Raw genomic sequence first — 16,794 nt, 5'->3', positions numbered from 1 at the left:
GGCCAAAATTCTGTGCTCCTTATGAATAAGCTCATTATAGCACAATAATCAATGTTTTAACTTCATTTCCTGATGTTTCAGTCTTAGATGTGAAACTGTATAGATTACCTGCTGGTATCTAAATGGACATTAGCTTCTTTTTGTGCGCTCGCACTGTCCCAGGTGTTATTGGACTTCATTACGGTTAGAGGCCGGAGATGGTGTGTTCTGTCGCATCTTAGGAAGTGGCAGTATGATAAGCCCAGGGGTCGAGGCTGCTCCCAGATTGAATTTATATGTAACAATCTGTTTCCATCTCAGCAGCAGATGCCTGGCAACCAAGTCCATGCGATCAGTGGTGAACAGCTGTCATTGTCAAACGAGAAATCACAGCGAAGGCTGTGAAAAACATGAAAAAGGAACTGAGCAGTAGCTCTCGTCATAGTGAAGGAGGGGACGCATTGTGAGGAAGTGTTTTTCTCACCTTTTCTTTCATCAGGCTACAATTAACAAGAACCATTAAGTCCCAGCGAGCAGTAAGTACTGCCAATGGATGGGTCGTGATGATCAGTTAGTCAGGGTCCAACAACCTAGTAGTCATTAAGGTTGACTAGTTTATCTAGATTTGTTGTGTACATTTTCTAAATTGGATAAGATAAATTGGTACTCTGTTGGTTATTAGTCAGTTTTAGACTTTTAATTTATCCATATCGGTTGATTTTGCCCATATATATATTGGCCACTATTAATATTTAGCAAAAAATAATATTAATATTTTTCATACGTTGTTTTTGGATTTATATATATTGGCTATATATATATATATATATATATATAAATCTTTAAGTAAAAGTGTCAATAAATAAACCAAAATGTCAATAAATATATCAACGTCCAATGGAAATTTTTATATTTATTTGACGTTCTCAGTCCTCCATAATATATTGGTTATTGCATAGAACATAATAAATATTTTTAAAAATAATAAAAAATCATATTTTTTTTATATTGGTGTATGTTGTGTTGTTAAATTCATTTTAGCACCAGTGCTACGGTCTACACATTCAGACAGATTTGACGGAATAATTGATATAAAGTGAACCAAAACCAACTTTTGCACCCATTAACCAGTAAATTTTAAATGTGCAGTTTTGCATATTTACCGTAATCACTATAAGTCTTGAGTGTGTTTTGTAGTAATATTGAGTTCTTGAATGTTTTCAGCACACAACAGTTAAGGGGAAGTCAATTAAGGCATTTCCCACAATCCTTTTGGGGGCAAAATATTCCCAGATAAGATGTATGTATAGTACAATGTGAGGCTGGGTTGTGCTCCAAGTATAAGAACAAATTAAAGGCTGTTTATCTAAAGCAGTGCACTCTTGAGAGAGAGAGAGAGAGAGAGAGAGAGAGAGAGAGAGAGAGAGAGAGAGAGAGAGAGAGAGAGAGAGAGAGAGAGAGAGAGAGAGAGAGAGAGAGAGAGAGAGAGAGAGAGAGAGAGAGAGAGAGAGAGAGAGAGAGAGAGAGAGAGAGAGAGAGAGAGAGTTCATATAACACATATAGCTAAAGCTGAAGGATAGATTTGTTGATGTGTTGGGGATTGTTGAATATTTTGAGAGTTCTCGGATGGTTTTAGCAGAGAGGATGTACAGATGATGAAAGGAGATGGAGGAGCTTTTATTTGTGGTTGTTTCTCGGAAAATGTTTAAATGGCAACTTGAGACCCATATAAACATATGAACTATAAATGAACTCTGACAAAGTCATATCCACTAAGAAAATACTAAATTGCTAATGGCCATAGTTTAAACAAGTACACATTATGCCAAGAACAAGTACGTAAAAGTACACAATGTGAGTTTTTTTTTTTTGTCTCCAGTAGCTTAAATGGTAGAGCATTGCAGTCATGGGAAGTCATGGGTTCGATTCCCAGGCAGCATATATACTGTACTAATAAAAGTAGTTTGAAAGTACTGTAAGCCTCTTCCCATAAAAGCGTCTTTCTAAAGCATAAACTAAATGTCACATCCATCACTGCAAGGTGTTGTGATGTTCTGTCTCATTTGGTGACTGTTACATGTGGCCTCATTTGACACTTCGCCATGTCACTTATTCACTCTTGTCTCATTTTCACCCATCACATCTTCATGTATCAAGTCATTTCACATTCAAGTGGCATTTGCCAGCAAACAAAAAATAATGCCGTCATAATTGCCCCTAAATCCTTGCCGAGAACAAAAAGCCTGGGCGCTTGTATAATGACACATAAACACAGTGCTTAAATATGAGGAGCTTTTTAAAGAGGTATCTATCTTCACTGCTCTTATTGTGAATTTACAAGCATTATGTTCTCTCTCTGTCTATCATTTGAGGTAATTACACCCCCTCTCTCTATGGAGGACTCTCCTCTCCTAGCACATCATAACACATCAAAAGGCAATAATAGGCCATAGCCTCTTTGTAAGACATGCACACATTTGGTTTTCATACAAGATCAAACAAAGCGGTAACAATGTGCTTAATGGCTGTAGTACATTGCCTTTAATAAGTTTAGCTAGTTAATTAATCAGCGTCAGAGTAATGGTTAATGTAGAATGTAACCTCAGTCAACAAAGTCAGTGGTTTTGGCCTGCGGTGCATTTCTTTTCTTGCTGTTCGTCAGTTCAGAGCAATTGTTTGATCGCGTTTCTGAGGGAAGGGCTCTCGACGTCTTTTAAAGGGATAGTTCACCTGAAAATTTATGTATCCTTATGTTGTTCCAAATATGTGACTTTCTCTCTTCCATGGAACATAAAAGGAGATTTTTTTCTATTATGTGCAGACTGGAAATTTCAAGCTTCAAAATGGATTTTTTTCTTGAGTTTGACTCACTCACAGAATCACAGAGTGATTGGTGAAAAACAAACCAAAATTGAATGTATTATGTAACGAATTTCTTGACCTTTACCTTTGTTGTTCTCTGTACAGCTGCACGATGTGCGCGCTCGTGAGACTCTGTTAGTGTCGCAGTTCTCTCCGTCTCGCCCAGAAAAAACACACAAGTTATGAGAAATCAAGATTAACAAAAACGCAACATGAAATACAACCCATGTACCACCTTCTCTGAGATGAATATAGATCGCTGTGTTCGTCGTAACAAGAAGTTATCGCGTTCAAATCTGTCAACGGAGATATTTAACTCAACGAAGAAAAGTACACGGATACTTTTTTTGGGATTTCTATTGTATTCCCCCAGAACGCTTGGAATACACGGCTCGTGTCACATGGGATCATTCTGTGATACTTTTGAATCTTTTTTAAAAAGCTTGACGCTGGTCGCTAGCGCACGTGGGACTTTTTTTAATTATTATTCTTTTGCGGTCCATAAAAGAAAGAAGGGCATACAGCAGTCCAGTAGAACAACACCAGGGTGAGTAAATTAGGATGAACTCTCCCTTTAAAACTGCATACAGTATATTGATTGAAAAACCACAATATGGCCCAGATCAGTCTACTCAAATTACACACTCAGATGCCCTGGCTCTATTAATACTACCGCCTGTGTTTTAACATGTAGTTCTGCGTTTAGTGTTATTACACACCCCTCTGCCAAGTGTTATCAGACAGAACACAAGCAACGGGAGCGTTACAGCATGTCAGCCGTTTCTCTCCTGCTGACATTTGCCATTCATTCACATTCACATCAGCATGAGTTTTCTTTTCTGTGGTTCTTTTTATGTCTCTCCCATGCACCTTTTCAATTTCTCTGCCTTTTTCCTTTGTTAGCTTGTTGTTCCCTTGTAAAGAATGAATAAAAGCAATCATGCCTTGAATGAAGGAAGGTCAAATTGAGTGTGTTCATAAAATGCTGGACTTTGACATGCATGCTTCTGCTGCTGCAACTGCTCATCGTTCTGCCTGCTCAAGGTAGTCAAATGTCAGTCAGCCCTACTTTTATCATGTCTGTTACTAGAAAGAAACTGAGAAAATACACTTTATATAAGGGTATATCGTTTTTTTTAGGACACACATGCTATTACCAGCAGGTAAATTGAGAATAAACCAGCCAAAAATAGAATATAATTTGTTTTGAAAGGATTTAACACTTTTATTCAGCAATGATCTTTTAAACTGATCAAAGGTGACTGTAAAGATTGTTTCAAATAAATGTTGTTCTTGTTATACATCAAAGAATAATAAAATATTTATCACTGTTTTCCACAAAAAAAATGTTTTCAACATTAATAATAATTAGAAATGTTTCTTAAGCAGCAAATCAGAATAAATTACATTCTAAAATATATTAAAACAGAAAATAGATATTTTATTTTGTACACAACTGTTCACAATATGACTGTTTTTACTCTATCTTTGATCAAATGAGACTTCTTTCAAAAACATTTTTTACCAACTTCTAATAACAAAGATTTTACCAACCTCTAACTACATGCATATGGCAATTACATTTTTTGTGAATTAGTTTTTTTTTTTTTTTTTTTTCATGACTGTGTGGTTATTTAGATGTTATTCCTTTCATATGTGAGACAAATCGCATGTCACTGTGTCACAGCTCATATACATGACGAACTAGTCTGTCTCTTGGTAAAACAGTACCTGTCACAAAAAAAACATGAAGACAAATACCTCGTATTTTAGTATTAGAGGCTTAATGCGAGGAATACGCCACATATGTATCGCCACATGGAGTTTTTAGTTCAAAATATGTGGTGTGAGCCCTGACAGATGGTTTTTCTTTAATAGCTTGTTTTGGTTATTGATTTGAGTCGTGTATATCACTTACATCTGTGCGAGTCTAACAATCCCTCTTACAATTCAATTTAAACCATGTTGCAGTTTCTAATAAGGTTACCGGTGAGTTGCTCTGTTTTATTTACTTTATTTACCAGTTTTTATTCACAGGAAAAGAATCAATAGTAAGCATAGTTGACCATCATAAATGACATAAGTTGTGCTCTTTTTCTCCGTAGAGGAAAGACCAGACTGTTCTAGGGCGAGGTGCGAGGTGCAGTTTTCTCCACGCTGCCCTGAGGACTCCATATTAATCGAGGGCTACGCTCCACCGGGTGAATGTTGCCCCCTGCCCAGCCGCTGTGTGTGCAGCCCAGCCGGATGTCTTAGGAAAGTGTGCCAGCCCGGGCACCTCAACATCCTGGTATCCAAGAGCTCCGGCAAACCCGGCGAGTGCTGTGATCTCTACGAATGCAAACCGGGTAAAGAAATCCAATATTTAGTTAAGTGTTGTGACGTCCTTGATTCCATTTTCACACCATGCGATTTGCCGGTGAACATCAACCAAACCAGTACAAACCAGTCTCCACTAGCATGGTTTAATGGAATGTTTCAACCAAAAAATGGAAATCCTATCCCTCATGTCCATTTTTGACATTTCTGATCACTATCATTGTTTGGCAGGAACTGTGTAAAGATTCTTCGAAGAGAACAACGAACAATATGCATATTTGGAATGACATGAGGCTGAGGATATGATGACAGAATTTTCATTTGTGGGAGACTATGCCTCTACAATGGTCTTTCTAATACTGTATATAAAACAAAACATGCCGTGTCAACTTTTCTTGCAACATAAAATTCTTTTCCTGCTAGAGTAATAGATGGATTGTTGTGGAGTCTTGGGGATCCACACCAGGAACCTGATAGTGATAGATTTGAATTCTTTGCAGGTTATCTCAAGATGCTGTCATAGTACCTTAACTTTAATATATCTTCTTCTGTCATGCTATATTTTGCTGCAGTATGGCAGCCTTGAGCAGAGATAGCCTCTTGGCTTCAAAAAAATATCCGTAATTCATTTCCCAATACATAAAAGAGAGTGATTTTCGTGATTTGGGAGTTTGCCAACGCTTTTGAGACACGCTAAAGTCATGGGCTGTTGAAAATATGTTTCTGTTCAAGGGGCAGTTTGGTAAATAGGACACATATGTCTTTGGGTTATTTTTGTATGTACGCTTTTTTGAAAAACAAGTAAAGTTGAACATGAAATAGAGCATTTACTTAAAGGGATAGTTTTTTTTTCATTATTTACACACCCTCTTGTTGTTCCAAACCTGTATGAGTTTCTTTCTTCTGTTGAACGCAAAAGAAAATATTTTAAAGAATGATGATAACCAGACAGTTGACTGCACCCATTGACTTCCATAGTAGGAAGACTTTCATAGTTTTTTTTCCTACTATGGAAGTCAATGGGTGCAGTCAACTGTCTGGTTTCCAACATTTTTTTAAATATATTCTTTTGTGCTCAACAGAAGAAAAAAATACTCATAGAGGTTTGGAATAACTTAAGGGTGAGTAAAGCCCTATTCGGACGGGATTAACTTTTTCAAGGGTAGATGGAGTAATGTAATTTTACCACAGGACGTCTGTAATAATAATGGCCAATTCGCACGGGATAAGATATCTCAGTAAAAGTAGCAGAAGTGGGAAGAGTAACTCGATTTACACACAGCCGTTACCCTCCTGTCGTCATGTGCGTATTACGTTGCTTCCTGATATCACGTGCACAAACACATAACCTATATTTATATATATAAAACGGTTATGTCCGGTCGAACGATGTATTAATTAACTTCAGATTGGATGTTGTTGGTAATAGGCACTTACCTAACGCTAAAAGATGTTTCGTGCCTCTAACAAGTGCTTTCGATCTTCTTTCTGATCTGAATGGTATGTGGAAAACACTTGAGTTTTGCCACAGACTCGTCCCAGCATCTAGAACGCAACTGAATGCTTTTTCAAGCGTCTCCATACTTGAAAAACCGTGGACAACTACTTTTAAAAAGGAAATGATGGAATAGTTACATACATATTTACAGCGGGTCTATTCGCACGGGATCAGAATTACCTGAGGTAATTTTTCCGGACCTTTTTACTGAAGGTAAAAGTTGCCGTGATCTTTACTGGCACTGTCCGCACTAAAATCACAGAGAAGCTCTGGTAATTATTACTTTACCCCACCTCTCCATGTTAAACTAGTCCCGTCCGAATAGGGCTTAAGTAACATTTAAGTAACAACATTTTCATTTTGGAGTGAACTATCCCTTTAATACATATGTTTGATCTTAATGGTCATCGAAATATAATAATAGCCTTCCTCTGAAACTGTCATTGGTTGATGTTAACCTGCAGCAAGTGCTTTTTATGTTTGTTTTTTCCACTGGGTTTTTTTTTTTTTCTTTTCATTAAACCTTCATTATATGATGACTGCTCTGCTCTGCACTGCACTGTTTACTGCACTGTAAACAGTATGTATTGAAATCTGTGGTGTGATTATAGCAGGTAAATCATTTGCTTGGATGAGAGTTTGATGAGGTTTGTTAATTAGAGGTTTGATGTGGAGTGATAAATGTTTTATCTCTTGTTTTGTGTTCAGTGTTCAGTGTAGACTGCAGCACAGTAGAGTGTCCACCAGTGAAGCCTGTCCAGTGTCCAGCAGACAGCTATGAGACTCAGGTCAGACTGACAGCAGACGGCTGCTGCACCCTTCCTACCAGGTTAGACCTTTCTCACACTCACAGTCGAGGCATGTCTCATGCTCAATTCAGGTTTGGCCTTACGTCTGTCTCACATTTGCAATTTAGGTATGTTTTTTTGTTACATCTCCCACTCACTATCCAGGTTAGACTGTTACAACTGTCTGGTGTTCAATATGTAGGTTAGTCTCACACTGACATTTCAAGTTAGAAGTTACACTTGTCTTGTGCTCACAATCCATAATAGATGTAGCACCTGTCTCATGCATACAATCCCAGTTAGACCATTTCATCTGTCTCATGCTCACGATCCTGATTAGACATTACACCTGTCTCCCTCTCACAATCCCAGTTAGACTGTTTCACACGCACAATCCAGGCAGTGTGTTACACCTGTCTCACTCTCACAATCCCGGTTAGACCGTAACACCTGTCTCATGTTCATGATCCTGATTAGACATTACACCTGTCTCATGCTTACAATCCAAGTTAGACTGTAACACCTACTCTCACGCCCATAATCCACATTAGACATTAAGCCTGTCTCACACTCACAATCCCAATTAGACCATTTCGTCTCATGCTTACAATCCTGATTAGATGTTACACATGTCTTACTCTCACAATCCAAGTTAGACTGTTTAATCTGTTTCACACTCACAGTACAGGTTATCCGTCACACCTGTCTCACTCCCACAGTCCCAGTAAGCCCATTACACCCGTCTCATGCTCACAATCCTGATTTGACGTTGCACCTTTCTTGCTCTCACAATCCAAGTAAGGCTGTTTTATCTCTTTCATGCTCACAATCCCAGTTAGATTGTTACACTTGTGTCATACTCACAATCCTGATTAGACGTTACAATCCTCAGAATACAGGTCAAATGTTTCATGTTACATGTTTATAATCCAGGTTACACAGTTAGACCTGTCTGACATACACAGTCCTGGTTGCACAGTCCCATCTGTCTCACTCGCACAGTCCAGGTTAGGCACACCTTTCTCTCACTCACAATCCAGGTTAGACTGGTAAACATGTCAGACTAATTTAGGTTAGATGTTACGTCTGTCTCACACTCAGAGTCTAGGTTAGACATCACACCTGTCTCATGCTTATAATCCAGATTAGACCAAAACAATTGTACAAAAAAACGAAAACATTTTCCCTATTTTTTCACTAGTATAAAGAATGGATTATTTCAGTACTGAAAGTTAATAACATAGGAGTGCCAGGAGAGAGTGTTTTGTTGTTATGTATTAGGCATGACTCTCTCTCTCTCTCTCTCTCTCTCTCTCTCTCTCTCTCTCTCTCTCTCTCTCTCTCTCTCTCTCTCTCTCTCTCTCTCTCTCTCTGTTCTACTCAGATGTGAGTGTTTGCCTGGCCTCTGCACCTTCCCACAGTGCTCAGCAGGGACTTCACCTCAGGTTGTGTCCCGTGGTGACGGAACACCTGGGAGGTGCTGCGATGTGTTTGAGTGCGTCAATGGTAGGTTCTGTTTTCTGTGTGTCTTAATTAGTGTTTTTGTGTTGGTGCACTGGGAAGGTCGTCTAGTCGGTGTGCAGAACCCTGTCGCTGCTGCCATAGTGACCGGCCTCAGCAGAGTATTACCCACAAAATACCCACAACTACAGGAAATACACACTTTTACTACTTGTGTTGCTCTTCTTTCACAATCAGTTTGCAGTGATTTTAATTTTAATTCATTTTACATGTAATGGCTTTAACAAACTCGAGAAAGACATAGTTATTATTTTTCCCCAAATTATGTGTGTGTGTGTGTGTGTGCAAGGCACAAGTGAATGTCATCTAAGCATTGCTCTTAAAGCAAAATGAACAAAATTAATTTGTATATTTAAGATTTTATCATTTTTTCAAGTCAACATTATTCAGTTTGATTTTGTGAGTTGTTATTTATATGAGTGAGAATGTATTTTTCCTCCTTTTTGAATTTGAAGTTAGGTTGCATTTTCATTCTTCGTAGTGACAAGAGAGAAAACACTCTTACACATGGAAATAAAGAAGCACAGTCTTGTAAAATGTTTATATCTGCCCTTTACTAACACATTGACCACATTGTTACACTGCAAGTTTATAACTTCACGTCTACTTTTTTGATACCTTGCATGGAATTGGTGGTGCTAGAAAAAGAGGTTTAGACTGGCATTACGGTTTAAGTATATGTTTGGGTGTGTGAGATGTGTGGAAGGAAAATGAGAGAGACACATGAGTGGATGGAATAACATTATGGGCCATATTTGAACAATCTAAGCACATGGTCTAAAGCGCACGGCGCAAGTGCACTTAGGTCGTGTCCGAATCCACTTTTGCTAGTTTAACGCCAGGAAAAATGGTCTGTGTGCCCAGCGCATGGTCTAAAAGGGTTGTTTCTATTCTATTAATGAGTAATGGCTGTGTTTTGGGCGTAACGTGCAAAAAACAATCAGAGTGTAATTCCCCATTCCCTTTAAACGCCAGTTGCGCTCGCGCCATGTCGGATTCGCTATTTACATGACGGAATTTGCAGACTGAACGCATCTCCAGAGAGCAAACGGATCTGCTCATGCGTGAGGTAAAAGCGCGCAAGCAGAACATCTATGGGACAAGCTGGATTCCACTATATCTTTATGAACACAATATTAATTGTAATCCTTTTATTTTTAATATTTGGCATGCTTGTGTGCTGCTGCATTGCGCCAGGTGTATGATGGGGCCCTATATATCATTTCCATATATATTTATATATTACAGACATCAAATACACAAAGTACACATTGCCATTCATAAGTGACATCTGCGATTCCCCACTTTTGGAAAGCACCGGCTACCACTTGTGCACAGCCGTACGCAAACATAAGCACAGACACTACACAGCTCACTGACTAATAAAACCTGCGCTGAGAGTTGGGACAGAAAGAGAGAGCTTAACCCCACTGTCGCTGTGGGCAGAGCTGTGTGCAGGTGGTGGAGAACTCTCTCAGATGAAGAGACTGCAGGGGACAGGTGGACGGAAGCCACAGGAAATCAGCAACAAATCAAAGCTGGAAACATCAGCGTGCACCAAGGCCGTATGTCGCACATTGGGCCTTTTCCATATTCGCAGATAGACAACCGCCAAGAGGAAGACAACAGAATCAAGGCTCCATCCAAACACAAAAGCTCATGAGTGGCTCTTTGAATAAAGGGACCCATGAAAACAATCCCACTTTCCCTCTAGTTGTTTATTTCCTTCCTGCTTCACCCTATAACCAGGCCTAGGGCACACAATACATGAAAGACGAAGCAACAAACAGAAAAGAGAGTGCAACCCAAGGACTTGCTTTTCCATATTCGTAATTTGGGGAGTCACCTTCCTTCCATGCATGAATGTACATAAACAAGCAAGCACAAATAGCGGTGTGGTGTGTGAGGTGCCAGGTTGTGTGTCATCTTCACAGCGGGAGGTGAAATTAGCCTAAGGCTGATTTGAGAACAAAGCGCTGAGGCCGGAGAGCAGCGCGGGGAGCATCAAAGCTCTGAACAGAAATACAGGCTAATTGAACATCTGGCCACCGGTGGCTGTGTACAGTGTAAAGGCTGATCTAATATTCCACAGATGAGAGGGGTGGGGGAGAACGCGAAGGAGCGACAGAAAGAGAAAATGAACTCATCCCCTTGGATGAACAGACACTGATTAATATTCGAAAGATATCTCTCGCACGTCATTAGATGAGTGACCTTCTCAAGACTGTCATGACTTGAACAAATTGACACAACAGATGAATGCACTGCGGATGGATGAGAGAAAACAACAAGTGGTCACATCAGCCCATGCTGAAATTTCTCCCGTTTCATCTGTGGAACACGAAAGGAGAAATTTTTAATAATATATCAGTCGCAGTCGCTTTTTCACAATGGCAGTTCATGGAGACTGAAGCTTTATAAAAATAAAGACTTGCATGCTATATTTCAAATCATCTGAAGTAGGGGTGTCACGATATCAAATGTTTTACTACACTATTACCGTGGCCAAAAGAATTCACAATAACAATGTATTGCGATATCTATATAAATCTTGAAAAAATAAATAAATAGTGCTATCAGTTTTTAGAAGAATCGCTCTATTGTATACCAAGGGACAATTACATTTAATGGCAACCAGTTTGAAATAACATCCTTCTGTGAACTGATCACAGAATGAGGCAGAAATTATATCATTTTATAGTATTCTATACAGCGATAAAGGCTATGTCAATTGGCATTGCATAATAAATATACATTATCCTTATGAAATTACCAGAGATAGCTTGAAGAACACGGATAAACCATAAATTGTCGCAATGGTGTGTTAATTGTCTTCATGTTTAATGAATCAGTCAAAATGCCTCTATCTGAATGTTATTCATCTATAGTGATAGCTGGATGTCTTTGTCCAGATTAGGGATTTCCTTGAACATCTTAAATTGTATTACTCCTATGAGTCTTACTTGTAGCCTTTCTGCATGAGGGCGCCCTCAGATGTTGAGTATGAATGAAACATAAATTACATGTGAGAGTTTAACATTCCATAATTCTCACATCACCCTATTTTGGGGTAAAAGTAGAAAAAACACTGCTCTCTAAAGATATTTGAAGTGTATATACCATAATCTATAAGTTTTTATCCGAATGAGCACACTTTTGGACTAAAGGATGTAAATACAATTAAAAAAAACTTCCACACTAGAAAGCTAACTTTCTTGGAGTGCGGGTTGAGTGTCTTGTCTGTCAATATATATTACTGTATATTATGACACCCCTAATTAACACAGTAACGATATTTCATTTTATTTAAATGCACGATTAACGTTAATACCGGTATATCACGACACCTCTGTTCTGAAGTCTTTGTACAGACAAACAGACAAATTCACTGATAATCTTGATTATTAAGTGTCAGTTCACTAAATCAGGGAGATTAGCCTGATTCATGAACAAATCTTTCAAATGAAAGCTATTCTCTTGAACACCAAGGATGACTGTGCCAAAGAGAGTTATTTAGTGAATAATTACATTTTTCCAGCCTTTTTCTTCCCTCAAAGCTATCGTATGACTTTAGAAGACTTCAAATATAAAAGTCATAATTTAAAACATGACACCCCAAATCTTCATTTATTTTCATTATACTGAAAGATAATGAGTGGCCAGTATATTTTTCAAAACTTCTCATTTTGTGAACTATCCCTTTAATTTAATTTACATAATGCTGGGCTGCTGGAAACTGTCTCTATAAATCTTTAATTGGAAAAAGGAGCCGGCGTCTTTCACTTCTGTTCTCTGTAATGTGTGATAAGATTTATTCACTGCGGCATTCCTTAATGAGGATTCGAGTCTTATTAAATTCAGTTTATATTGTGTTTATTTGAAGTTTTTCCCTATAGGTTTAGTCACATTGGCACCTCACGGACTATACTCTGCTGGAAACTCTGGCTGTTTCAAACTGGCCATTAGCTTTTCCAAGATGATCTAGATTAGTCTTGTGCAGTGACTAAATGCTATGACTGGAAGAAAAGGTTTTGGTCCTGAGACTTCCACAGAAGGATGTTCTACCTGCCTGTCAACCTATGTATTTGCATACCTCCTCACACCTGCTCGCGCAGACATCCCGTCATCACCGTGTTCCATGAGCCTATGCCAAGAGTTGTTGACCGAGTGCCAAAAACAAACAGCAGCCGCCTTTTACAGTTCCTCCTGAACCTAAACAATGAGCTTATGCTGTGTTCACGCCAGAACTACTATAATTAAGAGATAGCAACCCGTGACATTCTACTGAGGGGTTCACATCCTCAGACTTGTATTCATGCATGTCTATGGCACTGCTATCAATGCTGAAATGAATCTGCAGCAGTCAGGTAGCACAAGTCAGCGCTCTTGAAGTGGTTTACTTGCATTATTACTGTAATGTTATGTCCTTTGAGGCATGAGGTAATTTAATGGCATCTCTTGTGACACTCATCTCTAGCTGTGCGTGTTCTTGTGTTTTGGAGACGCTCTGAAGGGAGGGTGGGATCTCATGCTTTCAAAGCTAGCTTGCTATTGCAATTGCTCTCCAAAATTGTCTACTTGAATCTGTTTTTTTTCCCAGCAGTGTAGTGTAAATACAGGAAATGTTATCTACATGAAGTAGTTTTGAAGATTACGATGAATATTTAGGTTGATCACCCATGCCATTTCTGAACAAATTCACAGCTTGATGATTCTAGCAACAGCAGATGTCAGACAGACAGAATGCAGTCTTTCTCTGCCAGTCTCTCGCTCACTCTCCTAGGTGCCCGCACACACTTCCAAAGGCAAGTGTTTGGGATGGCAAGGGAGTGAGCATTCTCAGACAGTGTTTGTGCGCCACATTTTTCTCTCAGACAGTGATGTCACCCTTTTGGAGAGTAGATAAGAAGAAGGTCTGATTAGTGTGTGTATGTGTGCATCTAATCTAGAATGTTCCCACCCTGAGGTAATGGCAACTCCTTTCTGAAGGTTTTAAAGCGTGAAGTAACTTTGACCACACCAAGGAATTTCAAGGATAAGATAGTTTAGTTTGTTGTTGTTATTGTGCTATTCCATGACTTGCACGTTTAAATTAGGGTGTTTGGCACTCTTTGTTTACTCATTGAATTCACAGCTTTTTTCACTTGTCACATTGATTTTCAACAGCAACAACCCCACAGTTTTCTCCATAAAATTAGAGTGTGTTGATCAACAAGTGAATTTGCGAACATGTTGTTTGTCCGCAGCGAAACAGGAAGCCACTCTGCCACATTTGCGCATGGTAGATTTGGTTTGTCATTAGCGATATTTTTAGTCCCATAATTAGCTTTGTGCATCTTCACAGATGAACTGGCGCACCTGTCAGTCCCCATTCATACAGCCTCACTGCTACGAGCCCCATCATTACTCTAATATTTACCCAGGGAGTGGTTGTCATGGAGAAGGGCATTATTGGCGGATTGCACTAGCTGTTCAACCTAAGGATAGAAGGGAGATGTAATAAAGGTCATGAGCGCTGATTTCAGTCCTCTTCTTGTCAATGAGAAAGTGTTCTGGAGAAGCTTGATTGTGCTGTCGATGCTTGAGCTGTTAACATTAGGATTAGCTCTGTACACATAGCATGTTGTTCTCAAACTGACGTATGGAAGAACAATGCACACTCTTTCATAGGACAAGCAAGGATTAGAACATATGTCGATCTGAAGTAAAATGCTTAAACAGCTGCTCATTCTTTCGAGAGATTATAACAGGCCCAGCCAGTATGTGACATAACATTTTGTTATAACCGGAAGTTAAACTGCTAGTGTAAACATAACATTGATAAGGATAGAAGAACACGGCCGTCTCTTTTTCTCTTTTCAGAGAAAGCGGCGTCGGAAGAGGAAAGTGACTTTAAGGTAGGGGTGGAATAGGAGTCACCGAGGGGCCATTCACATAACGTGTGCGCTATGAAGCCTGTGATGATTGACAGGCCCCGTAGGCACTATTCTCTCCCTTTTATACTCGGCTCTTATTTATGTCTGCTCCAACACAGCGGCCACTATCTTTCACAGATAAAAAATGTGAAAACATGCACACAAAAACGCCATCTTTTTTTGTTTTGTTTTGTTCCTGGACAACTTAGCCTTGATTTGCAGGTGTTGTGCGGTTGTAGTGATTTGCATGTCCAGAGCAGTGGCGGGTCTTGGCAGTGTAAGACGCAACTGTGAAGTGGCGCGTTATCACATTATTTAGTCTGCCTCTCAGCAGCTGCAGCCAAAACAAGCTAGCCTGCAGCATGAGGGAGGGCTGAAAAACACCGGGAGGCAGCTCCTGTTGGACTGTAGGACAGGAAGAAAAAAAATGCTGGATTGAGTCCTTCTAGAGAGGCGTTCTCCTGCCTAACACAGAAAAAAGAAAACATCTCAAGCATCTGAGAGGATGATAACTGCAATCTCCTCAGCCTTCACATTCTATTTCCTCTTCATGGTTCAGATAGTTTTCTTCCATTTTCTTTGTGTGAGGCTAGCCTTGCATCCGAATATGCCTACTTCCCTATAGCAAAAAAAAACAACCTGTACTGTATGTGAAATGAGTACTATGTCCGAAATTGTTATTTTCATTAAACAGTAGGCGAAACGCACCTGGATGACCTACTACCTCCGCTTAGATTCCAAAGTCCACATACTTTCTCATTTATAATACATACATATAGAACTTACTTTTTTAGCTTGTTGCAAACTTTGTTCCTCATCAAATGTTGTACCTAGTTAGACAGTACGTGATATTGGGCGCACCTTAGATCTTTGAAACTGTAGTTCGCTAAGCTACAAGCTACTTTAAAGTAGTTCAATTGCAGTTAAGCTATAACAAGTAGCTATGCTACAAGCTACAAGTACACAAAAAGCTGATGATTTTGCTGATGATTCAAATGAATCAGTGAATTGGCTTTTTAACAATCTAAACTAATTCGCTAAAATTAATCAGGCCTTCCAGCGTTACTAAAGAAAAAATATACGTTCCAGCACAGTCTCATGACAATTTATAACTATTTTATATTTTGGCAAATTGATGACCAATTCGTATTAATTTGTACAATCTCATTCGTTCGTTTCCATAGAATCTTCTTGCACTCCACTGACGGTTATAGGGGGGTAGACCGTTTTCAAAAAATGTTAAGTTTCAGTTGGAATCACATATTGTATGAATTTCACCTTGTAAAATAGTCATGTTTTCTCGTGCGATCGGGTCAGACTTTCTACTAGCAAATGATTTTCGTTCAGTTGCAATGCTATGCGTGGGAAAAAAAAGTGATGCTACATTTTGTAACCTTACATTGCTTCTTGTTGGGAAAAAGTAGCTTACTAGTTACACTATTTTGAAAACAGCTAAATTACTGTAATACAATAGTTGTTTTTAGTTAGCTACTCTGCACAAGTACTCTAAACAGGTTCCATACTCTCTAAACAATGCAAATCTCCTGCCTGTATCATTTATGGAAACTAAGCTGCAGTGGATCATTTAGAAATTGTCAGTGGTTGTGACACCAGAAGCATTAGCATATTTACATGCTAACACTTATTCAGTATTCAGCAGTTTGGCCTCTGAATAAACTAGATCTCATTTCACATGCAAATAGGTTAGTCATTATAACAGAGATCATTTGCATATAAAATCTTTTAAATCTTGTTTAAAAGTGCTGCTGTTTTGTTAGCTTTCACCATTCAACCTCACACCCTTTACCCAAAACCCTCCACAGACATGTCCTACCAAATGATTTCCGCATCCAAAGATGTCAACGATCCCAAAACACAAAATAGATCACTTACAGATTGTGTTTCTGATTGC

At 39.0% G+C, this 16,794-nt stretch overlaps 1 protein-coding gene across 1 annotated transcript in view; it reads left to right on the top strand.

Annotated features, from left to right (window-relative positions):
* The window catches only part of crim1 (cysteine rich transmembrane BMP regulator 1 (chordin-like)), a 112,599-nt gene that overhangs the window by 55,821 nt on the left and 39,984 nt on the right, over window positions 1-16,794 (top strand). The window contains exons 3-5 of the mRNA XM_079853428.1: window positions 4,947-5,189; window positions 7,367-7,487; window positions 8,831-8,952. Of these exons, the coding sequence (XP_079709554.1) occupies window positions 4,947-5,189; window positions 7,367-7,487; window positions 8,831-8,952 (486 nt within the window). The remainder of the gene's footprint in view (window positions 1-4,946; window positions 5,190-7,366; window positions 7,488-8,830; window positions 8,953-16,794) is intronic.

The sequence above is a fragment of the Squalius cephalus genome, assembly GCF_949319135.1.
Source record: "Squalius cephalus genome assembly, chromosome: 20".
NCBI lineage: Eukaryota > Metazoa > Chordata > Actinopteri > Cypriniformes > Leuciscidae > Squalius > Squalius cephalus.
This window is presented reverse-complemented; position numbering and strand designations above follow the sequence as displayed.